This window comes from Bufo gargarizans, chromosome 2 (genome assembly GCF_014858855.1).
Source record: "Bufo gargarizans isolate SCDJY-AF-19 chromosome 2, ASM1485885v1, whole genome shotgun sequence".
In the NCBI taxonomy this organism is placed as follows: domain Eukaryota; kingdom Metazoa; phylum Chordata; class Amphibia; order Anura; family Bufonidae; genus Bufo; species Bufo gargarizans.
Genome location: NC_058081.1, coordinates 213,415,724 through 213,442,077, shown reverse-complemented (window position 1 = coordinate 213,442,077; position 26,354 = coordinate 213,415,724). Strand labels below are relative to the sequence as shown.

At 43.1% G+C, this 26,354-nt stretch overlaps 1 protein-coding gene across 1 annotated transcript in view; it reads left to right on the top strand.

The window, feature by feature from the left end:
• The first annotated feature begins 13,622 nt into the window (after nt 1-13,622).
• Nucleotides 13,623-26,354, top strand: part of LOC122925785 (protein phosphatase 1 regulatory inhibitor subunit PPP1R7 homolog) — a 75,231-nt gene continuing 62,499 nt past the window's right edge. The window contains exons 1-3 of the mRNA XM_044277137.1: nt 13,623-13,713; nt 18,198-18,381; nt 19,246-19,278. Coding sequence (XP_044133072.1) covers nt 13,623-13,713; nt 18,198-18,381; nt 19,246-19,278 — 308 coding nt within the window. The remainder of the gene's footprint in view (nt 13,714-18,197; nt 18,382-19,245; nt 19,279-26,354) is intronic.

Here is a 26,354-nt window from a genome sequence, read left to right as displayed (position 1 = left end):
TTAAGAACTCCTATACAAGTGAATGGAGCATGCTGGGAGTTGTAGTTTCAGATATCCGGAGTGCCGAAGGTTGCTGACCGCTGCTCTAGATTAGAACAAGAGGAGATAAACGCTTCTCTCCCCTTATTATGACGTATCAGAGGTTGTTTGAAAAGTTAGTGACCCTTTAATGGTCCATTCACATGTTGCACACTTCAAAACACGGCCATGTGCGTTCCACATTTTGCAGACCGGATATGGCTGGCCCTGTGATAGAAACAGTGACAAGAATAGGACAAGCTCTATTATTTTTTTATTTTTGCGGGGCCGAGGAACGGAAGTGCGGATGCGGACAGCACACCATGTGCCGTCCGCATCTTTTGCGGCCCCATTGAAATGAATGGGTGCGGAACGGATGCAAACCCATTCATACGGATGTGTGAATGGACCCTAATTGTGTTACCAGAAATCCCTATGTAAGAACCCCAGGGCTGTGTGACCATTTTCCTGCCTGTGTGCTGTTTTACAAGAACTACACCTGAGCGAGCGGCTCTGCACTCTGTCTATATGTTTATCGATGCCCCCAGGTCTATTATGCATGTCAGGCTTGTGTAATTAGTATTGCTGCATCAGTAACAGTGTGTAATATAAAATAAACATGTTTCTCCCACATGTTGAAAGCTCTTAAAGAAAAGCCAAAGAGCTATTTTTCAGCATCTAGTCACAAAAGAGTCAGTCATTAGAAAAACAAACTACAACCCCTTTGAATTCTATGTTTTTTTATATCAGGACATAAAAAATAATCTGATCCTAAGGCCCCTTTCAGCTGTGATTTTCACACATCACTTGTGCTTTGCGTGAAAATCGCAGCATGCTCTATATTCTGTTTTTTTTAATAGACGTGAATGGGGCCGCGTGAAAATCGCAAGCATCCGCAAGCAAGTGCGGATGCGGTGCGATTTTCACGCATAATTGCTAGATGACGATCGGGCTGGGGACCTGATCTGTATTATTTTCCTTATAACATGGTTATAAGGGAAAATAATAGCATTCTGAATACAGAATGCAAAGTAAAATAGTGATGGAGGGGTTAAAAATAAAAAATAATTAACTCACTGAGTCCACTTGATCGCGTAGTTGCGGATCTCTGTCTTCTTCTGTAATGTTGAGCTGCCGGCTAAGGACCTGTGGTGACGTCACATCACATGGTCCCTCACCATGGTGATGAACCATGTGATTGGACCATAGTGACGTCACCACAGGTCTTTTGCCAGGTCCTGAAGATAGAACAGAGACCGGCAGCTATGGAGCAGGTAAGTTAACTTTTTTTTTTTTTTTTTAACCCCTCCAGCCCTAATTTACTTTGCATTCTGTATTAAGAATGCTATTATTTTCCCTTATAACCATGTTATAAGGGAAAATAATAAAATCTACACAACACCTAACCCAAACCTGAACTTCAGTGATGAAGTCCGGGTTTGGGTCTGGGTACCAAACATAGAGATTTTTCTCACGCGGGTGCAAAATGCATTAAAACGCTTTGCACTGGCGTGGAAAAATCGCACATTTTACCGCAACGCACCCGCATCTTATCGGGCCCTCACACGCCACGCTCGTGTGAAAGAGGCCTAAGGGTCCGTTCTCACGTCCGCAACGTGTTTTCCACGGATCCGCAAAACATGGACAGTGGCAATGTGCGTTCCGCATGTTGCGGACCGCACATTGCCGACACTAATAGAATATGCCTGTTCTTGTCCGCAATTGCAGACAAGAATAGGACATGTTCTATTTTTTGGGGGAACGGAATTGCGGACCCGGAAGTGCGGGTCTGCAATTCCGTGTCCGGGCAGCACATTGTGCTGCCCCATAGAAATGAATGGGTCCACAAATGCGGAACGAAATTGTGGACGTGCGAATGGACCCTTAGAAGGTCTTAAAATTAGGTACATGCTGCCTCAGGCTAGTTTTACAGCCTGCCAGATCCATCCTGCCGCTAGTTCACGTGTGCCCACGGACTGCCGCTCCGTCCCCATTTAGTCCGGCTGCCTCTCGTCGTGCACTGCCGTGCCGCTGCCAGAACTCCGCCCCCACTCCTAATTATAGTCAATGGGGACTGAGCCGCAGTCCGAGGGCACACGTGAACTAGCGGCAGGACGGATCCGACAGGCTGTTTACCCGCCGAAACAGCCTGCCGGAGTCCCCTGTCGCCAATGTGAAAGAACCCTCAGATGGACAACAGCTCATGACAAACTTCACCATTTCATTATTTATCCAGAACTAGGCCAAAATTATGTATACCCTTACTGCTTGGTGCTGCTAATGAAGTGCCACCGGTTAAAGGGGTTGTCCTGATTCAGAGCTGAACCGAACATGAGCACGCCTTCACTCATTTACCGTGTCTCAGTGGATCATCAGAGCATTTCTTGTCCCAAAGCTATTTTTCTTTACTACCAGTGACATACCGGGTTTCACATGGGTATGCTAGGTGGGTTCACCCCTTTAACTGATCATCAGAAAGTGAGACCACCTCTTCAAATGCAGAAGTTTTGGCAGTTTGCTGGTCTGGAGCATTCAGATTTGTGTTAAAGGGACACTGACAGGGCCAATAAGCATATTGAGGTATATATATGGCAGTACAGGTCTTATAATGGGTATTACAATCATCTAAGTATCCCCCCTGTCCACATTATACATACAGTAAACTTAAGTTTTATAACCTGCTCCAACGGTCTTCAATCTGCCCAAGGGGCGGCGTTTCACCTCTCTTGCACCCAGCCAGCCTCCCCCAACTGCCGCTTTGAAGCGCCGCCCAGCTCATGAATATTCAGTTTGCTGGGCGGCTTCTGCGGTCCCCGCTCTGAAGCGCTGCGCTTAACAGTGCCCGGCGCATGCGCCGGATCTTGTGAAGTCCGGTACAGTAAGCGCCGCCCAGCTTATCAATATTCACTTCGCTGGGCGGCGCTTCAAAGCGGCAGTTGGGGGAGGCTGGCTGGGCGAAAGAGAGGTGAAACGCCGCCCCTTGGGCAGATTGAAGACCGTTGGAGCAGGTTATAAAACTTAAGTTTACTGTATGTATAATGTGGACAGGGGGGATACCTAGATGATTGTAATACCCATTATAAGACCTGTACTGCCATATATATACCTCAATATGCTTATTGGCCCTGTCAGTGTCCCTTTAAGGCCCCATGCACACTGCCGTGTTTCACAGCCGTGTGCGGGCCGTGGAACCGCGGCCTGGATCCCTCCTGAGAGCAGGAGCGCACGGCGTCACTGGTTGCTATGACGCCGTGCACTCCCTGCTGCCGCCGCAATACAGTAATACACTGGTATGATCTATACCAGTGTACTACTGTACTGTGCCGGCAGCAGGGAGCGCACGGCGTCATAGCAACCAGTGACGCCGTGCGCTCCTGCTCTCAGGAGGGATCCAGGCCGCGGTTCCACGGCCCGTACACGGCCGTGAAACACGGCAGTGTGCATGGGGCCTCTAGCTGTTGTCTTACTTCAGCAGGAGGCAAGTATTATGTAGAGAAAGTTACTACAAGACACTTACTAATGTATTGTTATCCATATTGCTTCCTTTGCTGGCTGGATTCATTCTTCTATCACGTTGTACACTGCTTGTTTCCATGGTTACAACCAACCTGCAATCCAGCAGTGGTGGCCATGTTTGCCAGCTATAGGAAAAAGCACTGGCCTATCTGGTGGCTGGGACTGCGAGAGTGAGCATTGGCTAGTGCTTTTTCCTATAGTGTGTAATCATGGCCACCACTGCTGGATTGTAAGGTGGTCGTAACCATGGAAACGAGCCGTGTATAATGTAATGGAAACATGAATCAAGCCAGCAAAGGAGGCAATATGGACAATCACAGTACATTAGTAAGTGTCTTGTATTGACTTTATCTACAAGATAAATGCTATTTGTTGAAGTGAGACAATCCTTTAACACAATGCCAAGGAGGACAAACTAAATGCTAGCATTCTATGCTGAGAAAGAATAGTCATCTGTAACATAGGTCTGGGCTGGGAATTCATTTAATTAACATCTAATATTTTATTCAGAATAGAACATAAATCACGGAACAAAAGTTTAAACTGAGGAAATGTACCATTTTAAGGGAAAAATATGTTTAATCAGAATTTCATGGTGTCAACAAATCCCCCCCAAAAAGTTGGGACAAGGCCATTTTCACCACTGTGTGGCATCTCCCCTTCTTCTTACAACACTCAACAGACGTCTGGGGACCGAGGAGACCAGTTTCTCAAGTTTAGAAATAGGAATGCTCTCCCATTCTTGTCTAATACAGGCCTCTAACTGTTCAATCGTCTTGGGCCTTCTTTGTTGCACCTTCCTCTTTATGATGCACCAAATGTTCTCTATAGGTGAAAGATCTGGACTGTAGACTGGCCATTTCAGTACCCGGATCCTTCTCCTACGCAGCCATGATGTTGTGATTGATGCAGAATGTGGTCTGGCATTATCTTGTTGAAAAATGCAGGGTCTTCCCTGAAAGAGATGACGTCTGGATGGGAGCATATGTTGTTCTAGAACCTGAATATATTTTTCTGCATTGATGGTGCCTTTCCAGACATGCAAGCTGCCCATGCCACACGCACTCATGCAACCCCATACCATCAGAGATGCAGGCTTCTGAACTGAGCGTTGATAACAACTTGGGTTGTCCTTGTCCTCTTTGGTCCGGATGACATGGCGTCACAGATTTCCAAAAAGAACTTCGAATCGTGACTCGTCTGACCACAGAACAGTCTTCCATTTTGCCACACTCCATTTTAAATGATCCCTGGCCCAGTGAAAACGCCTGAGCTTGTGGATCTTGCTTAGAAATGGCTTCTTCTTTGCACTGTAGAGTTTCAGCTGGCAACGGCGGATGGCACGGTGGATTGTGTTCACTGACAATGGTTTCTGGAAGTATTCCTGAGCCCATTCTGTGATTTCCTTTACAGTAGCATTCCTGTTTGTGGTGCAGTGTCGTTTAAGGGCCCGGAGATCACGGGCATCCAGGCTGGTTTTACGGCCTTGACCCTTACGCACAGAGATTGTTCCAGATTCTCTGAATCTTCGGATGATGTTATGCACAGTTGATGATGATAGATGCAAAGTCTTTGCAATTTTTCGCTGGGTAACACCTTTCTGATATTGCTCTACTATCTTTCTGCGCAACATTGTGGGAATTGGTGATCCTCTACCCATCTTGGCTTCTGAGAGACACTGCCACTCTGAGAAGCTCTTTTTATACCCAATCATGTTGCCAATTGACCTAATTAGTGTTAATTGGTCTTCCAGCTCTTCGTTATGCTCAAATTTACTTTTTCCAGCCTCTTATTGCTACTTGTCCCAACTTTTTGGGGATTTGTTGACACCGTGAAAATTTGAATCAACGTATTTTTCCTTTAAAATGATACATTTACTCGGATTAAACGTTTGATCTGTCATCTACGTTCTATTACAAATAAAATATTGACATTTGCCATCTCCACATCATTGCATTCCGTTTTTATTCACAATTTGTTTAGTGTCCCAACTTTTTGGGAATCCGGTTTGTATTTATATGTGCTGCCACTTCTCGATGTATGACCTATATATTGTTTTGCACATGGGCAGTCTAATAGATAGAATACAGCCTCACTATTACAGGATAAGATTTCTTTGATTTCCCATTTAAATCCATTGGTAGTTGAAAAAACTGTAGTTGTCTTCCTTATCGAATTTGGTCAGTTTATAATGCGGCATAGTCCACATCTATAGAAGCCTTTTAATGTTTTCCATGGTGTTATTAGGGACTTCTCTTTTATTTTTCTAATATACTAAGGTACTAATATATGAACTATTGTTGGCATTCTTCAAATTACAAATACCATTGAGGAGAACTACAATGGAGTTATTGTAACTGTGAATGAGTAATTAAACATGCACTGATAGTGGATTTTATATCTTTATATTTTATATTAATTTTTATATTTATTTTTGATATCGCATTGATGAATTATCTATAACTCTATTTGCGTGAGCTCCGCAACTAGGTAAAAAAGACTTTGGCCCGCGACTGTGAACTACTGATGAGTTTTTGGTATATTTTATATGTTTTTAATTTGATGTGAATAAACAGTTTCTATCTAACTGTGAGCCAGCCATTTGTATGTGATATTCTATTATTGCTAGGCGATTATAGCAGGCTGAGCACCACTTGATTTTCTAGGGAGCCTCCTAGATCCATTTAGTGAGAGTAATGAAGTATATTATGGTCTTAAAAAAAAAAAAAAAAAAAGACTATAGACGCAACATTATTGAGCAACATTATTTTAAAAAGTTAAAAACAATGCAGAGAAAATGGCGACATCACTGGAAAGGACACATGTGCAAAGTTGTAAATGCCAAAGTCAATTACCCATGCTGTGTCTCCTCCAGGATGGTGCCAGACCCGACGAGTGTTTAGCTGATCCTTCGTCGTAGGGGCTGTACTCCCTTTCCCTCTCCCCCTGAAAGGGGGACAGAAATTAGTTTCTCCTGCCGCTTTATACAGCTCTGAAGCGGTTAACTTGAGCTCTGTCCTTAGACCCTAACCAGTTCCTTGGTTCTCCCCTAACTCTCTGTTCTCTCTCTACTGCGACTCCCATGTTACCTTCCTCCTATGGGGAAAGTAGAACTGTGTCTAATCCCAAAATGAATATGAGGCATTTGGCCCTGGTTATAGGGATGTAACATAAAGGTATAGTAATAGGTTGTGGGCGCCTTCTCAGCCCCTACTGGCCATTTTCCACCTCCAGTAAGTATTCCTTGTTTCCTAGAGAGGGTATTCTACAACCCTCCTTCTTGGTGCTTCATCTACTGCTAAGGTTGATGCCGTTACACTGGACCTGATTTGCCTGGTCCCCCTTCTATCTAATTGAGGGTGCGGCTGTGCACCCTTCTAGACTACAAGCCCTTTAGCACTGCCCAGTGTAGTGCCAAGTCTCTGGACAGGTAGCCCACTTTCCCTCTCTCGTATCCTGGCCCTTCCTAGATTACTACATGGCTTTCCAGTCCCTAGCTCGTAACGCATTACTCCCTCTGTGTCCTTGCTGGGTTCTGTCTTCTATACACCTGATCATTGCATTATTCCCTTCAGCATGAGGAGTTATTGTGTCATCACTTGATGCAGTAGCTGACAATCCTCTGTTCCCATGAGCACTGGACACCTCATTACCCCCCTCAATAGGGGGAGTATTTATGTTAGCACTCAGTGTTGAAGGTGCAGTTTGTTACCCCCTTCAACAAGGACAGTAGTTGCCTTAGCAGTGAATACTATAGTTGTAACTGCATTTTCCCTATAGCAGTAGAATATTTGCACTAGCACTGGGTGCTTTCGCTGTGTCCGTATTACCCCCTTAGGTGGAGTATTTCCGCTGTAGATGCTGTAGATGTAACTGCACTTCCCCTTCAACAGGCCAAGCATTTGTGCTATCATTGTCCTTCAATAGGCGTAGTATTTCTGCTAACATTGGTGGCTGTAGCTACTACTGCATTACCCCTTTCAACAGATGGAGTATTTGCATTAGCACTGTAGGCTGTAGCTGCTCCCTAATTACCCCCTTACCAGATGGAGTATTTGCCCTAGTACTTGATGCTGTAACTGAAAAGGCCACTTATTTCTGATGGCACTAGTCTTCTACATTACCCATGTAGACAGGGTATCAACAGGGTGCTTATTTTCCTGTTTGCTGTTGGGTCTCACCAGACTACGCAGTTGTGATGAGTATCGGGCAGCTACTTTTCTATACGTTTGGTATTTTTTACTGTGTCTGCCGGGCCACTCAAGTGTCCTATTTTCGATAGGCAGAGTAATATTCTTTTTCTTGATATCTGAGAAGGCTCTTTGTGCACTAGCTTGCTCATTCCCATTCTCCTTAGTGAGTAATGCTGTTTATAGCTGTATTCTTTACCTGCAGTATCAGATGTGTTTTCGCCTTTGGATATGCTCTCCATTGGAGAACTAATGGTGACAATCGCTGCATGGTTTCCTGCCTAACGTGCAGTCTCTGATTTGCACTAGGCAGCTACTCTTCTTTTTGCAGTCCATTTGCCCTGTTTCTACTCTGTTACATGCACCAGTCATGATGTGGTGATGAGATCAGTGTTGGGCACTCATCAGGTAGTGCTTTCCTACTGTCCTGGGCACTATATTTGTCATGGCTCCACTCTTATGATGTGCATCTATCAGCTGCATGACTGAATGTGATGCTATGGCTCTCATATTCCTCACAGGGTGTCTTTGTTTTCTGCAATGTCTAGATAATGGCTTCATTATGTTGCCTTTTGTTTATGGTATGTAGCATCTCTGCTCTTCTTCCTTACCATGCTATACTTCCATGATATAGATCAGTGAAACCTGGTCTTGTTGCTGAGTTACTATTCTTGGCAATTTATTTTAGGCTGGGGGTGGAGTTTGTGTTTTCCTTTTCTATGGTGCTGTAACACCATATGTTCCATTACCAGATATCATTCTGGTCGGTCTCCTCCCCAACTGTATTCCACAGAGAGAGGTGTCTGTTTATGACCGCACTGCTTATCCGCAGGCTGTCTATTACCAGTTTCCATGGTTGTCTCTATTTTTCTCTTCTCTCTTGCTAATTATTATTTTTTTTTTTACAGTGCCAGCTCTATCCAGTCTGACAGCACACCCACAGCTTACTTCACCATATCTCCTATGTGGTGATCCACTGGCATCGGTTTCTTCCCAAGTACTTCAACCTCATATTAGGTCTACATCTTATATACTTCAGGTTGACCTGCCTTTATGTTTATTGTTTTTCTGGACATCCTCTGCTCTTGTCCAGATCTCCTGTAGTCTCTTGAGGCCTTAACTCAGTAAAAATATTGCTGCCGTTCTTTCACAAAGGGTTAACTCAGTGGCGTACATAAAGAAGTAAGGGCCCTATAGCAAGAAGGTGGGCGTCACCTCAAAGGGGGATGTGGGCGTCACCTCAAAGAAACCCCAAACTAGAATCAAAGTGATCAGTACACAAACTGGTGAAATAAGATATACACATATAAAAAACAGCCCATTTGGGCTTACAGGCTACTCAATAAATGTATTTTTAAACATTAGCAGGAAGGAACATCGCTTTTGGATGCAGCCCATTGCTGGGGAGGAGGAACGGCGTCACACAGGGTCACATGATCGCAGCTCCGATCATGTGACTTATGATGCAGTGCTTGTTGCTGGGTAACGCGACGCTTACATGCTGGCATGAGAGGAGGCTCGGCATACTGAAGGATCCTGCGCCCTGCTGCCTTCATAATGCGATCGGCAGCGCTACGGAGGAAAGCTTGTGATGCCGTACTTAACTAGAGATAGTAACATCATTATCAAGTAGATCAAGAAAAAATAAATAGATGGATAAATAAATACATAGACAATGGGATTCAAGATACATAGTTATACATATACATATAGTATACATGATCGATTCAATGTAAATAATTCATTAAATACAAAAAAGGCAATCAAGAGGCAATACCTTTGATATAAATATAAAGTATATTAAAAATTCATCAATCCTGCAGGACTTCACCATAACACAGAGTGGGAGGTATCAAATCCGTCCTTCCTTAACATAAAATAATCTATTTACTTGATTTGGTGATTAATAAAAAGCTAACACAGTAAGAGAATATAATGTATAAATGATATATATATATATATATATATATATATATATATAGTAATAAATACCTATAAAAAGAAAATATTGATGGTAACAATATTGATGGTTAAAAAATTTATGATAAATAATATATGGTGTTAGTGACAATAATACACTCAATCTATTCTCCGTACAAAAATCATGTGACCCTAAAAATGTATTTTGAAAGCCTCATTCAGACCGTTTGGATTAAGGCAATCGAGTTTAAAAATCCAATACATTTCACGTTTACAAAGGGTCGGAATAGCATTACGACAGCTGTCATTTACCTGTTCGATGGGTGTGACCTTAAACCCGGAAAAGCACCCATCGTGATGTTCTGTCGCATGGCGGGATATACTATGTTGTAAAAATTTCTTTTTTACATTAGATCTGTGCTTGTTAAGCCTATTACGTAGGGTTTGGATGGTGCGACCTACATACTGTAGGCCGCATGGGCATTCCAACAGGTAAATGACATTCTGAGAGCCACAACTGAGATGTTTTTTTATGGAAAAGGAATCCCCAGTAGATTTACTGCGAAAGGATGATGTGGTATTGATGGTCAAACAACACAAACGCCTCGATAAATTACATTTATAACTCCCCAAAGGTCTTGAGACTAAATTGCTCACAGTCGGCTTCACATGTTGTGAGGGTATGCGTCTAAGTCTACTGGGGGCCAAAACATTCTTTAGGGTTTGGGCCCTCCTGAAAGTTAATCTGGGCTGATCAGGTAGCATTTGCCTCAAATGTGGATCCCTTTTTAATATGTGCCAATGTCTGGACAAAACATCTCTAATGGCGTCACGATTGTTCCCATATGTCGTCAAAAAATTAATACAGAAGTGCTCATTGTTATCATGTGTTTTTTTGCTCTTGGTGAGACTTAAACTTTGGGATAGGCCCTTTGCTCTTTCGTATGCAGCTTCAATGATCTTTGGGGGATAACCCTTCTTCAAAAACCTATCGCGAATGATTTTGCTTTGGCAAATGAAGTCCTGGTCAAGGGAATAGTTATGTCTGACTCTTTTAAACTGGCTAAACTGAATATTCACCTTCCATTTCTTGTAGTGGGTGCTAGTCCAAATAACTATTACAGTCAACCCTTTTAAAAAAGGTGTGTGTGATAATGGCTTTTCCGCTGGCTTCCAATTCTAGATCAAGGTATTCAATCTTGACACGATTGGATGTCCCTATCAGATTTATTCCCCAGTTAGTGGACCTCATTTCTTCAAAAAAGGAGGTAATTGAGGCATCATCACCATTCCATATGAGGATCAAGTCATCTATGTATCTACGATAGAAGACAATATTGTCAGTCCAATATCTAGAACCATAGCTGTATTGATCCTGAAAACGCCCCATAAAAAGATTTGCGAAACTGGGCGCAAATTTCGTCCCCATTGCAGATCCCTTCATCTGCAGATAAAGGGAGTCCTCAAAGGTGAATACGTTGTGTGTTAGTATAAAACCAATGCAGTCCTGTAAAAAAAACTGCTTGTCCTGCCGGTAATAGGGGATCATTATCTAAATACCACTTAATGCATTCAATTCCTTTGGTATGTGGAATATTAGAATACAGAGCTGTCACGTCCAAAGTGACCCAATTGTATGTATTCCTCCACTCAATATCTTTAATAGACTCTATCAAAGCTGTTGAATCCCTTAAATATGAGGGTAGTGTGGTAACATATTTTTGTAGCAAAACATCTACATACTTTGAGAGATTACATGTGAGGGAGGAAACACCTGAAATAATTGGTCGCTCCGGTGGATTCTTCGCATCCTTATGTATCTTGGGTAAGATACATGCGGATTCTTCGCATCCTTATGTATCTTGGGTAAGATACATGCAGCGCGGATAAGGGAGGGGGAGTGGTAATTCAGGATAGGGAGACCTACACCAAGGAGGCATTTTGCATCTTATCTGATACGGAATATTATCTACCTCTAGTCACAGACCCCACTGAGTCACATATTTCAGAATTTAAAGACCTTATTGAATCAGCATCCCATATACTAGATAAAAAGGAGAAAGCATTCATCTCAGTATCCGATCCAGTTACAGCACTATTTTATCACTTACCCAAGATACATAAGGATGCGAAGATTCCACCGGGGCGACCAATTATTTCAGGTGTTTCCTCCCTCATATGTAATCTCTCAAAGTATGTAGATGTTTTGCTACAAAAATATGTTACCACACTACCCTCATATTTAAGGGATTCAACAGCTTTGATAGAGTCTATTAAAGATATTGAGTGGAGGAATACATACAATAGTGCCAGCTCTATCCAGTCTGACAGCACACCTTCTAGGTTCTTCAAAGTAGCCAGCTTTTGCTTTGATTACTGCTTTGCACACTCTTGGCATTCTCTTGATGAGCTTCAAGAGGTAGTCACCTGAAATGGTTTTCACGTCACAGATGTGCCCTGTCAGGTTTAATAAGTAGGATTATAAGGAACCCTTATAAATGGGGTTTTTGACCATCAGTTGCGTTGTGGAGAAGTCAGGTGGATACACAGCTGATAGTCCTACTGAATAGACTGTTAAAATTTGTATTATGGCAAGAAAAAAGCAGCTAAGTAAAGAAAAACGAGTGGCCATCATTACTTTAAGAAATGAAGGTCAGTCAGTCCGAAAAATTGGGAAAAATTGCAGTCACAAAAACCATCAAGCGCTACTAAGAAACTGGCTCACATGCGGACCGCCCCAGGAAAGGAAGGCCAAGAGTCACCTCTGCTGCGGAGGATAAGTTCATCCGAGTCACCAGCCTCAGAAATCGCAGGTTAACAGCAGCTCAGATTAGAGACCAGGTCAATGCCACACAGAATTCTAGCAGTAGACACATCTCTAGAACAATTGTTAAGAGGAGACTGTGTGAATCAGGCCTTCATGGTAGAATATCTGCTAGGAAACCACTGCTAAGGACAGGCAACAAGCAGAAGAGACTTGTTTGGGCTAAAGAACACAAGGAATAGACATTAGACCAGTGGAAATCTGTGCTTTGGTCTGATGAGTCCAAATTTGAGATCTTTGGTTCCAACCACTGTGTCTTTGTGCGACACAGAAAAGGTGAACGGATGGACTCTACATGCCTGGTTCCCACCTTGAAGCATGGAGGAGGAGGTGTGATGGTGTGGGGGTGCTTTGCTGGTGACACTGTTGGGGATTTATTCAAAATTGAAGGCATACTGAACCAGCATGGCTACCACAGCATCTTGCAGTGGCATGCTATTCCATCCGGTTTGCGTTTAGTTGGACCATCATTTATTTTTCAACAGGACAATGACCCCAAACATACCTCCAGGCTGTGTAAGGGCTATTTGACTGGGGTGCTGCGCCAGATGACCTGGCCTCCACAGTTACCGGACCTGAACCCAATCGAGATGGTTTGGTGTGAGCTAGACCGCAGAGTGAACCCCTTCAAGACTGTTGGAAGACTATTTCTGGTGACTACCTCTTGAAGCTCATCAAGAGAATGCCAAGAGTGTGCAATGCAGTAATCAAAGCAAAAGGTGGCTACTTTGAAGAACCTAGAATATGACATATTTTCAGTTGTTTCACACTTTTTTGTTATGTATATAATTCCACATGTGTTAATTCATAGTTTTGATGCCTTCAGTGTGAATCTACAATTTTCATAGTCATGAAAATAAAGAAAACTCTTTGAATTAGGTGTGTCCAAACTTTTGGTCTGTACTGTAGATATCATGCACATTATCATCAGCATGTTGTAATGTCAACAGCAACCAGAGTGGATACATGCCCTGTGTAGGAAGCTCGTACGTGTACAGTTTCCAGCATGTAAATCTGAGAGGTAAGACCAATACTTTCTGAGTAAACATTTCTCTTTCTTACTAAGCACTTAAGCCTATGAAGATTTCTAAGTCAATATTTAACAGATTAGTAATATACGGTATTGCAGAACCCCTCCCTGCATTACTTGTACCATGAAACCTAGCAACCCTACACTGTATAACTCTGGATTTACTGTAGCATTAAGAGCACTGCACTTTGAGCTTGGTGACAATCCATTGACAGGTGAGCCTAGATGTCTGAGGATGGCAAAATGAATGAAACTGGATTGTCTGTGTGGAAATATTTTTTCCCTGCAGTGGTCTCAGATTGCTGTCGTACAGCAATTTTTGCCATGCTTTTCATGAAAATGCTGCTGTTCTCCTGAGAAACCTTTTCCAAAAAGTGTAGTTTGTCCACACCCTAACATGTAATTGTAAACCACTGACTCTTCTTAGAAGACTAATTGAACCTATTTGTGCAAAAATATGTGCCTTTTTGCATTTTACACCACACACTTTAGTTTTGAAAAAATGGATGGGGAAGCAAGCATGGTTTGCTGTTAGTTAGTTTCACTCCAGATTTATCAGTACTTTTTTTTTAAGTACCCAAAAAGTCAGTCACTCCAATAGGAGGGTGGAATTAAATAACTGTAGTAGCATTTCTAGACTAAAGTGTTAGGCTTAACCCCTTAAGGGCAGAGATATTTTCTGTTTTTGCGTTTCTTTTTTTTTTTTTTTTTACTCCTGGCTTTCTCAGAGCCATAACTTTTTTATTTTTCTATTCACATTGCCGCATAAGGGGTTGTTTTTGTGTGTGGTACAAGTCGTACTTTCTAATGGCACCATTTGATATTGCATATGATGAAGTTTGAAGCTGGAAAAGGAGTAAAAAAAAAAGTGCTATTCCACCATAGTTTTATGTGTTTAGTTTTTACTGTGTTTTCTGTTCAGTGAAACTGAACTGTTTCCTTTATTCAACAGGTCAGTAAAATTACAGTGATGCCACATTTTGTATAGTTTTTCTTGTCTTTTAATACTAAACAAAAATGAAAACTGTGAAAAAATGATTATAAATTTGCATCGCCATATTCTGACTTCCATAACATTTTATATTCACAATATGTCTATGGAGCTGTGTGAGGGCTAATTTTTTGCGGGGCGATCTGTAGTTTTCAATGATACCATTTTGGAATATTTTATGGCTTTTGATCATTTTTATTCAAATATTGGGGAGATAGTGAAGTGATGAAAAAACTGCGAATTGGCCATTTTGATTTTGGCATCCACTGTACGAGATAACTAGATTACATTTTAATAATTGAGGCATTTTGGGATGAGCTAGTGCTTTACCATATTTTTCGCCCCATAAGACGCACTCCCCCCAAAATGGGGGGAAATTGTTAATGCGTCTTATGGGGTGAATACAGGGAAAATAAATTCTGCGGCTTGCCGTCGACATCTTATACTACCTGGCCGCAGCTGCGGGTGCTGGGAGGAAGTGGCCGGACACTGCTGCAGATGGTGGGGGAGGCAGGGACCGGCTGCCTCTGTAAATGGTGGGGGATGCAGGGACCGGCCGTCGCTGCCGATGGTGAGGGAAACAGCTGCGGACCGTCGCTGCAGATGGTGGGGGAGGCAGGGACAGGCCGCTGCTGCAGTTGGTGAGAGGCAGGGGCCAGCTGCTTCTGTGGGTGCTCCGTGTTAGGGACTGGCTGGCCACGGCAGGTGCTGGGTGGTATGAACCGGCCGGCCGGAAGATGCGCTGTGAGAGGTTGATAGGAGCACGTGAGCAGGCAGAGGAGGGGTGGAGCAGGCTTCCCTATCACACATGCCTGCTCCGCCTCTCGGTCTTCACATGTGCCTGCTCCTGTTGTGCCCTGAGAGCTGTGTCATCTATAAGGTACCCCTAATAAAGTGATCCCCCCTAATAAAATTATTCCGTTATTAAAGTGTCACAGGATATCCCTGTCCCTTCCCCAATAAGTGTGTCAGCAGCAATTCCCCCCCCCCCCCCAAAAAAATAACATTGTGTTAGCAACAGATTAGGCTACTTTCACATTAGCGTTAGCAGTGTTATATTTTTCCCTATTTTCACCCTCTAAAAACTAGGTGCGTCTTATAGGGCAAACAATACAGTACTTTTTTTTTTCACTTCTATTAACTGCACTTAGGGAACTTGGTACACAGGAAACAAATAGCTCCCCAGATTGCCAGACAGTGGTGGTGGTGCAACCCCTCTATGCCATACCAACTAATTGCAGCATAAGAGGAGCTTGTAAAGTAGTGAACTCCCCTCCCCCAGGATAGGCATTGAGAATTAGGAGAGTGGATCATATATCCAGGAACTGCTGCGGGCGATGATCAATGTGATATTGACCTCACTGCAGCAGTCCTAGAAGGCCCAAACCACAGCACAGAGGAGTTGACACCCTCTCTGCACACCGTACCGAACATAAATGGCAGCTTGCGGAGAGGCTGTGAGCTCTTCTGTGCTGTGGATATGGACTTTTTCTGTGATATTGTCTCAGGTCATTCTGATTCTGAGGGCTCATGCTCACGACCATATGTATTTTGCAGTCTGCAAAAAACGCATCCGCAAAAAACACGGATGGCGTCCGTGTGCATTCCGTATTTTGCGGAACGGAACAGCTGGCCCCTAATAAAAAAGTACTATCCTTGTCTGTAATGTGGACAATGATAGGACATGTATTTTTTTGCGGAACGGAAATATGGACATACGGAAACGGAATGCACACGGAGTAACTTAAGTTTTTTTGCGGACCCATTGAAATTAATGGTTCCGTATGCGGTCTGCAAGAAAAACGGAACGGACATGGAAGGAAAATACGTTCGTGTGCATGAGCCCTGAGGCTGAAGGGGCAGATGCACTGAGTTCTTGATGTAGTCCTACAGAACTAAGGACCCGCAAGCAGCGGGTCCGCAATAAACGGGCACTAGCTTTGTGCACCCCGCATCATAGATGCAGACTCACTTTAATGGGTCCACAGTCCGGAAGGTCAATGCGGAACAGAGGCACGGACGTCCTACTGCCTTTTCACGCAGGTTTTTTTTTTTTGTAGCAAAGACTACTTTTTTTTTTTTTTTACTATATTTTTATCTTAATTTTTTTATTTAATTTTTTTCTTTATCCTTAATTTTTTATTTTATTTGATATGGCCTTTTCATATGTAAAAGCACTATATACAAAACACTGTGAATAAATGAAATTAATACATAGTTTACACATGTTGAATCATACACATTTACACACCCCTTTAAAAATATAAATGTCCTAATAATCCTAAAGACTGGATTCAGCCGAGTCAGCATACCTTTGATACAGATACGGCCAGCTAGGAAGAAGAGGATACCACATTCCTCTTTTTCTCTTCCTCCCTATCATCATCTACAGATGAGAAAAACATTTAAGGCAAATTAACATATGCCCAGTGATTTATTGCACAGAAATCCACATCATCAGTCGGCAAGGTGTGGCATAAAACATATTAGATGTGCAAGAGTCCCTCTGGGTATACCCACAGGTTCTATCTTTTTGAAGGGAAGGATACCCAGATTGAACCCCCAGTATGGCCCTGCATCTTAGGAGTTAGTAGAAAAATAGTCTGCTGGACTAGAGTTACCACCTCTATGTGGATAACTATTACACCAGCATACCACAGTCCTTAAAGGGGTTGTCTGCTTTTTTTTATATTGATGACTTCTCCTCAGGATAGGTCATCAATATCAGATCGTCTGGGTGCCGACTCCCGACACACCCACAGATCACCTGTTTGAAGAGAACGCAACACTCGTACAAGTGCTGTGTTCTGTTTACTGTTTACCTGCCCGCAGTCGCAAGGTGTAATTATAACTCCGCCATCCCATTCACTTCAATGGGACTGCTCCTTCCTATTAACTTGAACAGGAAGGAACAGTCCTATTTAAGTGAATGGGGCAGCTTGTAATTACACTACTCACTGCTACATTTGCAACGGCGAGCAGGTAAACAGTGAAGAGAAGGCAGCACTAGTACGAGCACTGCAGTCTCTTCAAACGGCTGGACCCCTGCCGATCTGATATTGATAACCTATCCTGAGTATAGATCATTAATATAAAAAAAAAGCGGACAACCCCTTTAAGTTCCAGAGCTATTTTTGTTTCCCTGCACAGTCTGACAGTGGCAGCACTGACTGGATAGAGTGAGTCTGTGCGGGTACACACCCCTAACTGGTTACCACCCATCTGTACCCTTACTTCAGACTGCTAGCAATTCATTCATAACTTCTAGCAGGAATAATAAAGGCATGGCACAACATAGAGCCATAAGAATAGATGCTCCAGAATTGTTATTACATGGGGAATGCATGAAGCTATTAAAACAGACATGTCAGGAGGGGTAAAAGGTCCTCTTTAAAAGAAGAGAAATGCAAATTTATAAAAATGTTCTCTGTAAATGTTTGACTTTCTCTAAATGTTTGATTTTTTTATAAATAAAAGTAAAACATATCAACTGAAATGTATCACTCACATGAAATACAATGTGTCATTAAAAAACATTCTCAGAATTGCTTGGATAAGTGAAAACATCCCAAATTACCACATAAATTGACACATCAGATTTGCAAAATTAGGCTGTCCTGAAGATGAAAACCCCTGAGTGGGTTAAAGCAGAGATACAGTATTCATTGACATTGTGTGTTTCATCATTTCATATTCATCTTTAATTAGGGTTATTTTATTCCATGGATTGCACAATTAAACGTCAGTTTGTGGAGGACCGTGCTACTGTATTAGATGTCCTTCCAGTCACCTGGAATGTAAAAACGCCCGGTCAGTATTACTGCGTTACAATCAAAATGTCACGGATAAAAGACCTTATTTTCGATTTTGAATTTGGATCTGCAAATTCCAGGTGGGTATTGTGTTTTTTAATATTACATTATAAAATAAAGGATAAGAAGCAAATTTATAATTCAATAGATCAACGCATTTTTTTAATAGTAGAACCGAAGTACTCAAATGGACAGAGGTCAAATCCAAGAGGTCAAACAAGGTAGTAACGCGGGAATAATGGTGACGGGGAACGCCGACCACTTCTACAGGAGGAGTGCGGCCGGGCGTACAGCATCCCCCGTCACCATGACAATGGAGACGCCGGGAACTAGGAAGCACAGCCGGACGCAGCGAGCGGAACGCCGGCAGCGCAGGGGAACGGAAGCCTGCTGCCTGCATCTCTTAACAGTAGCCCATAGATGCATTCTACATTGCCCTGAAACTTGTAGGCCAAAAGCCCAGGAGAGACAAGACTGTTAGTGTAGATCCTGTCTGATAGAAGCCATCTTGTCGCTGGTAGATGGGCCTGATATATTCTTGATAAAAAATATGGGAAAAAAGCTTCTAATTTTCATATAGTAAGTATAGCAGTAACGCAGTTTACATTTATTCATGTTTTGAATGTTTGCAAGTCCTTGTTTGTTTTTGCATTGCAGCCAAAGTAGTGTGCACTGAACTTTCTTTATACATAGTTTGGAGGAGCTGGTTTAACTCTATTGCATATATACACATTCTTTATTCTTCAGGAATTACCACTTTATACCTTTTGAAAGGAGAGTTTTAGGCACATATGTAATGTATCCTTGTCATATTACAGACCATACTGTATTTCCTTTGAGAATTGTATGCTCTGTATCTTTGAATTTAGCGTTACAAAATCAGTCATTTATAATTCAAAGTTAGAGAGTGCACCATTTAAACGGTTTTCTTTGTTTGTTTGCAGTAAAGCGTTTCCAGTTACAGACTTTCCAGAGAGGTAACCTCATTTTTTCTTAGAATTTCTTTTACTGCAGCAGATTGGTTTAATTTGGATTATTACTGCCTTGAACATTTTAAACTGGCATTTTAATATGTATTTTACCTTCTTGGCACTTTTTTCCCCCCCACAATTTTATTTATAACACTGTTTTTTTATGGGCCCCAGGACTAGTTTATATTGATTTCCTTTTAGTTAACTGCTTGGCAACATATACAGTGGACATAATTAGTTTAAAGATTTCACAGGCTCATGGCTGTGTTACACCTTTGTCCAGTGTCTGCTATCGGGGGTAACTCAATAGTGATTATGGCATCATGGCATCTAAGTGTTGGTTGGAGGCAGGGATCTCCCGCTGTCCCTGATTGCCCTCTCCCCAAGACAAAATTATAGGGTGCTAATTGGTTGCAAAGGCACCTTAGCCCCTACTAATCTGATACTGATGGCCTATTCATAAATAGGTCATCAGTAAAAAAAACTCTTGGAAAACCCCTTTAAAATACATAGTGTTTGTACTAGTATCAGCATCAAAACTTCAGTGAATGTGGTGGTATCAAAGTGTATTTTTTTATTTTTCTTATGCAAGGCAACTCAAAGTGAAAGTGTGATAATTAGGTCAATTCTGACCTATTTCAAACACTTGTAAAATTTTTATTTTTTTTATCCATTCTTAGAAGTATACACGAATTGTACAGTCAAGTAACAGGCACATACATGGATATGTATAATGGAGTATAAGGCACAGATACATAGTACAAAATAGTATATATTGATGATTAGGTAGATATATTCTTAGGGTTTATAAGTTGGGTCATATGTGAGGAGGCACAGGGATCCTTCGATGTGGTTACATATGTAGGTACGTATCTTTTCATCAAAACTTCATTAACGGTACATATTGAGAATTATTAGTGATGGATGAACATCGGCTGAGGCGATTAGCGAACTCGTGAACGCGATCAAATCTTCAGGCCCCATTCACTTTAATGGCAGGCGAACCTAAAAAACCTTCAGGTCATATTTGCAGCCACCATATACTTACTAGAAGTGCACAAATAGGGAGTACAGGCCCTAAGAATTAGGCATTCATCTGACATAAAAGATCAAGTGATTATGTCTGGAGGTATATTAGACGGTCATTGGATATCAATTTTACTGTAGGCCAGTACTAAAAGAACTAAAAATATCAAATTGGATTAAAAAACTTGGCTAATGAAATCCCCCCTCTTGAATAAACCCCAAATGATAATAGGTGAAATTCGATAACACATGGTCGTCACAGGTGTTGAATTCCTCCGAGGCCCCAACAATTAGGCATTCACCGTACAGATGTTGCTGGAGAACAAGTGATTATGTGGCTGGAGGTTTATTGGACAGTCAATGGATATCAATTTTACTGCAGACCAGTGGAGTACAGGGCCCAATCATTAGGCATTCACCGTACAGAAAAGAACAAGTGATTATGTGGCTGGAGGTATATTAGACGGTCATTGGATAACAATTTTACTGCAGGCGAGTGTAGTACAGGCCCCAAACATTAGGCATTCACCGTACAGAAAAGAACAAGTGATTATGTGGCTGGAGGTACATTAGGCGGTCACCGTATAACAATTTTACTTTTAGCCAGTTAGATTACAGGCTCCAAAAATTATGCATTCACCATACAGAAAAGATCAAGTGATTATGTGGCTGGAGGTATATTAGATGGTTATTGGATAACACTTTTACTGCAGACCACTGGAGTACAGGCCACAAAAATTATGCATTCACCGTACAGAAAAGAACAAGTGATTATGTGGCTGGAGGTTTATTGGATGGTCATTGGATAACAATTTTAATGCAAGCCAGAGGAATACAGGGCCCAAACATTAGGCATTCACCGTACAGAAAAGAACAAGTGATTATGGGGCTGGAGGTATATTAGACGGTCATTGGATCCAAATTTTACTGCAGGCCAGTGGAGTACAGGCCCCAAACATTAGGCATTCACCAGACAGAAAAGGCTTTTTATGCTGCTGTATTTACATAAGACAGGGACCATTCTTTGTTCTGGGTGGTGGTGGATATGTGTGGGCTGGCATGAGGAAATTCAATTAAACGTGGTCGTCACAGGTGTGAATTTTTCCAAGATCATGCCTCATTCATTTTTAGAAATGTGAGGTAATCCACACTGTCGTGAGCTAGGCGGGTGCGCTTATTGGTCACAATATCCCCTGCTGCGCTGAACGTCCTTTCGGACACGACACTCGATGAGGGGCAAGCAAGAGTTCCATGGCAAATTGTGCCAGCTCTGGCCACAGGTCAAGCCTGCACACCCGGTAGTCCAGGGGTTCCTTGCTTCTCAGAGCGTACACATCGACCGTTAAGGCTACTTTCACACTTGCGGCAGGACAGATCCGACAGGCTGTTCACCATGTCGGATCCGTCCTGCAGCTATTTCGCCGTACCGCCGCTCCGTCCCCATTGGCAATAATGGCGATGGGGGCGGAGCTCTGGCGCAGCACGGCTGTGCACGACGAAAGGCAGCCAGACTAAAATTACTGCATGTCAGGCTTTTTAGTCCGGCGGCTTTCGCCGTGCACCGCCGTGCTGCGCCGGAGCTCCGCCCCATCCCCATTATAGTCAATGGGGACGGAGCGGCGGTCTGGTGGCACGGCGAAATAGCCGCAGGACGGATCCGACATGGTGAACAGCCTGTCGGATCTGTCCTGCCGCAAGTGTGAAAGTAGCCTAACCCGATGTAGTCGGACACCTGTCGGTCTAGGCAATCCCTGAGGCTGGATCCGGAGGGCGACTGTTGATGGGTTGGCTGCAAGAATGATCTCATATCTGATGTGACCAACACATCTTCAAACCAACCTTTTCTTGCATGCTCAGTAGGATTGGTACCCGCAACAGTTTCTCTGTGGGTGGAAATTCCTCTGCCAGCCCGCAACAGCAGAATGCAGCATCTTTCGCAGCAAGGCCTGGAAATGCTGCATTCTGAAAGCCCTCTGTGATGCTGGTAACAGGTCTGCCATTTTGTGTTTGTGTCGGGGGTCTAAGTATGTTTCCACCCAGTACTAGTCCTTGCCCTTTATGCTTTTTTTTTACGGGGGTCCCTCTTTAAACACTGGAGCATGAAAGCCCCCATTTGCACTAAATTAGAAGCGGTGGAGCGCCCTGGCTCCTGCTCATCTCCCAGGAGAATGTCATCCTCGGTCTCCTCCCCCCATCCACGGACAACACCAGGGATCCCTGAAAAATGTAAAGCCTGCTCTTCTTGCTCCTCCTCCTCCCCCCAGGCACTATCCTCCTCTGACTCCTCTTCTGAATCCTGCTAACTTGTCTCAGATTGAGTAGCCCCCCTGGGAATTCATTCAGCATTGCGACTTCCTCATCTTTCAGCTCCTGCTCCTCGACGGCTTGATCAATGACACGCTCCAGAAAGAAGGTGTAAGGCATAATGTCACTGATGGCGCCCTACCAGTTTGGTGATCTCATCAAATGGCCAAAGAGGTCTGCATGCATCGCGCATGAGCAGCCACTGGCACAGTGAAAAGAAACCAAGCTCCCCAGAACCTGTCCTGCTCCAGAGTTAGTACAGGTAGTTGTTAACAGCACTTTGCTGCTGGAACAGCCTATCAAGCATATACAAGGTGGAGTTACAGCGCATCAGGCTGTCACAAATCAGATATGCAGAATAACAAACTGGCGTTTCTGGACTGTCTTTTAACAGTGGAAGAGGGAGGGAAGCTGGGAATAGAGGTCTATTGAAAACCAACACACACAGACCAGTACCTGCTATTTGATTCCCACCATCCTCTAGAACACAAACTGGGTGTCATCCAGACTCTACACCACCAGGCAGAGAAAATCCCCACTAGCACAGAGGCCAAGGCGAAGGAATTCAAACACCTCAGAGGGGCACTTAAAACTTGTGGGTATCCAGATTGGGCCTTTGTAAAAACAGAAGGAAGGAGAAGAAAGAGCACTACCAGTGAGAGCGAGAAGCATGACAGATGCAAGAATATGGTTATCCCATATGTAGCTGGGGTGTCTGAGAAACTCAAAAGGATTTTTAATAAACATTACATCCCTGTCTGCTTTAAACCCAGCATTACACTGAGGCAACAACTGGTTCACCCAAAAGACCTAACGCCTAAACACAAGATGGACAACATTGTGTACACAGTCCAGTGTAATGAGGAATGCTCAGAACTGTATATCGGCGAAACAAAACAACAACTGCATTAGCGTATGACTGAGCATAGAAGAGCCAAAACCTCTGGTCAAGATTCAGCCGTGTACTTACATCTAAAAGAAACAGGTCACACCTTTGAAGACAGTCACGTACGTGTTTTGGATAAGGAGGCCGATTGGTACAAACGAGGTGTGAGGGAGGCCATCTATGTAAAAATGGAGAAGCCAAGCCTAAATAGAGGTGGGGGGGGGGGGGGGGGTGTTAGACATCTATTGTCTGCCACATACAATGCTGTCTTGACACCTTTTTCTGGGAGGTCATTATCACCTACTGACTCCAATTAGGATAATGGAATCAACACCTTTGACCCCATGCTGGGTAAAATGACCTCCGACCCCATGCTCGGTATAATTACCAGATGTTGATTCAGTTACATATTTATTCCCAGAGAATTCTTGTACAGTCACTCAGAATTGAGAAAGCTCATTGGAAGAACGAGTGAAACGTTTTGAAGAAATCTACAGTAAGTCCAGTTGCCTTGACTTATTCTTTACAGATATACCATGACCTGGATAAATGAGAACCTTCACAGACAGGTATATAGAACCCCTAATGAGTATTTGCTGGAAGCCAGTATATCAATATATAGCCAGTATATAGCTGAACCCGGACATACCCATATTTTCACCCAGGCAACCCCCCTGATGTTACCATCGGAGCAACTCATGCTCCGACGTGCTCCCTTGCCCTGCGCTAGATCGTGCAGGGAATGGGCTCTTTTTTTGTTTACAATAACACACTGCCGGACTGAGGTTTCCACCCGGCAGTGTGTTCGTTGACGTCATCAGCTCTGATGGGCGTGCTTTAGTGCTGCCCTAGCCGTTTTACTGGCTAGGGCAGCGCTAAAGCCCGCCCATCAGTGCCGGTGACATCACTGGGCTTCCTGGCAGCCCCATCGAGAGCCCGGTTTATCACCAAAACTCCTGAAAATGCCTTTGTCCTGCCCGATGCTCAAGTCAGGGGGGCTGCCTGGGTGAAAATAGAGGTATGTCCGGGTTCAGCTCTGAACCCGGACAACTCCTTTAATGAGTATTTGCTGGAAGCCTGTAAATAAAATCTCTTAATCAATATTTGGTGGAAGCTGGTGTATCGCAGGCCTCAATCAATATTTGGTGGAAGCCGGTATATCAATCCCCTCTATCAGTATTTTGTGGAAACAGGTATATAGAACCCCTTAATGAGTATTTGCTGGAAGCCGGTATATAAAACTCCTCAATCAATATTTTTTGTAAGCTGGTGTATCACACCCCTCAATCAATATTTTGTGGAAGCCGGTGTATCATACCCCTCAATCAGTATTTTGTGGAAGTCGGTATATCACACCCCTTAATCAGATTTTTTGGGGGCAACAGGTATATCACACCAGTTGCAATTAGTTATTACAGTAGCGTTTGTCCCTCTATTTAGCTGTGGTATCTCAGCAGAACCGCACACAACTGCTGCACAATAATATACTTTCTATGTTAGAAGGTATATTATAGGTATATCACAATCATTATATTTTTTTTTGGGGCAACAGGTATATCCCACCAGTTGCAATTAGTTATTCCAATAGCGTTTGTCCCTCTATCTAGCTGCAGTATCGCAGCAGAACCGCACACAACTGCTGCATAATACAAATACACTATAATATACTTTCTATGTTAGAAAGTATAAGTATATCACACCCCTCAGTATGTCACACCTATTGATAGCACACCTATACCAGACCTTAAAAGGACTTTTGTGGTCCTATTAGCTAACGTTTGGTGTCCCTAACAACCTGTCCCTGCTCCACACAGCAACCTCTCCCTACACTGGCATAAAACAGAATGTAAAATGGCTGCCAGATCAGGTTTATTTATAGGGTAGGGGGTGTGCCCATGTGCTGAAATGTCTCAATTGGCTGTCCTGTACCACCTGATGGATGTGTGATGGGTTAAAGTTCGACGCTATGCAAAAAAAATATGGTGCGTGCGAATATCACCATATGTTCGCATGTTCGGCGAATCGCGAACGAGCAAAGAGCTTGGCGTCTCTATATACTATTAAGAGAAGACCCTAGCCTGCATTGCCTCCTCCAAGAGTTATATTTACCTGCTCTTTGCCGCTATTGTTCTGCCTCCCGTTCCTCCATCTTCCAGTCCGCTGGCTTGTTTTCTTCCGGCCAGGGCATAGACATGACCATGTGCACAACTTTAGTAGTTTTGTGTCCCCAAGGGACAGTGCAATTTGCAGGCAGCACATTATATAGCAGAAGGGGTTCTTCAGATTGATATATACTTCAGTGGGAAAACATGCAGCAAAATGTATAATTTATTTATTAAAATCTCTGCTCTTTATGAGATCAGTTGGTCAACCTTCAATATTCTCAGTGATTGACTGCTGGGGCTCTCACCAATTACAAGAGTAGAGACCCTTTCTTCCCTTGTTTCAATGAAGCAGTGGTGACACATAGTTTGGCGCCATTCAACTCTATAGTGAATATGGCATCTAAGTGTTGATCACAGGCAGGGATCTCCCTCTGACCCTGATTCCCCGTCCCCACAACAAAATTACAGGGTGATAATTGGCTGTCATGGCACCTTGACCCCCACCGATCAGATACTGTTTACCTATCTAGAGGATAGGAGTGGCTCCATTCAATTCCATAGGAGATATCTAAGCATGTGTATCTCTGCTTGTCCCATAAAGTTGAATGGAGCTGCAGCATGCCATACTGGGGCTTCATGATTGCAGGGGGGTCCAACCACTGGGGCGGGGATGTGTTTGTAATCGGACAACCTCTTTAACAGTTATGGACTAGGCAATAATGGTAATACAATATGCAAGGTGTTCATGTCCCCATCTAAAA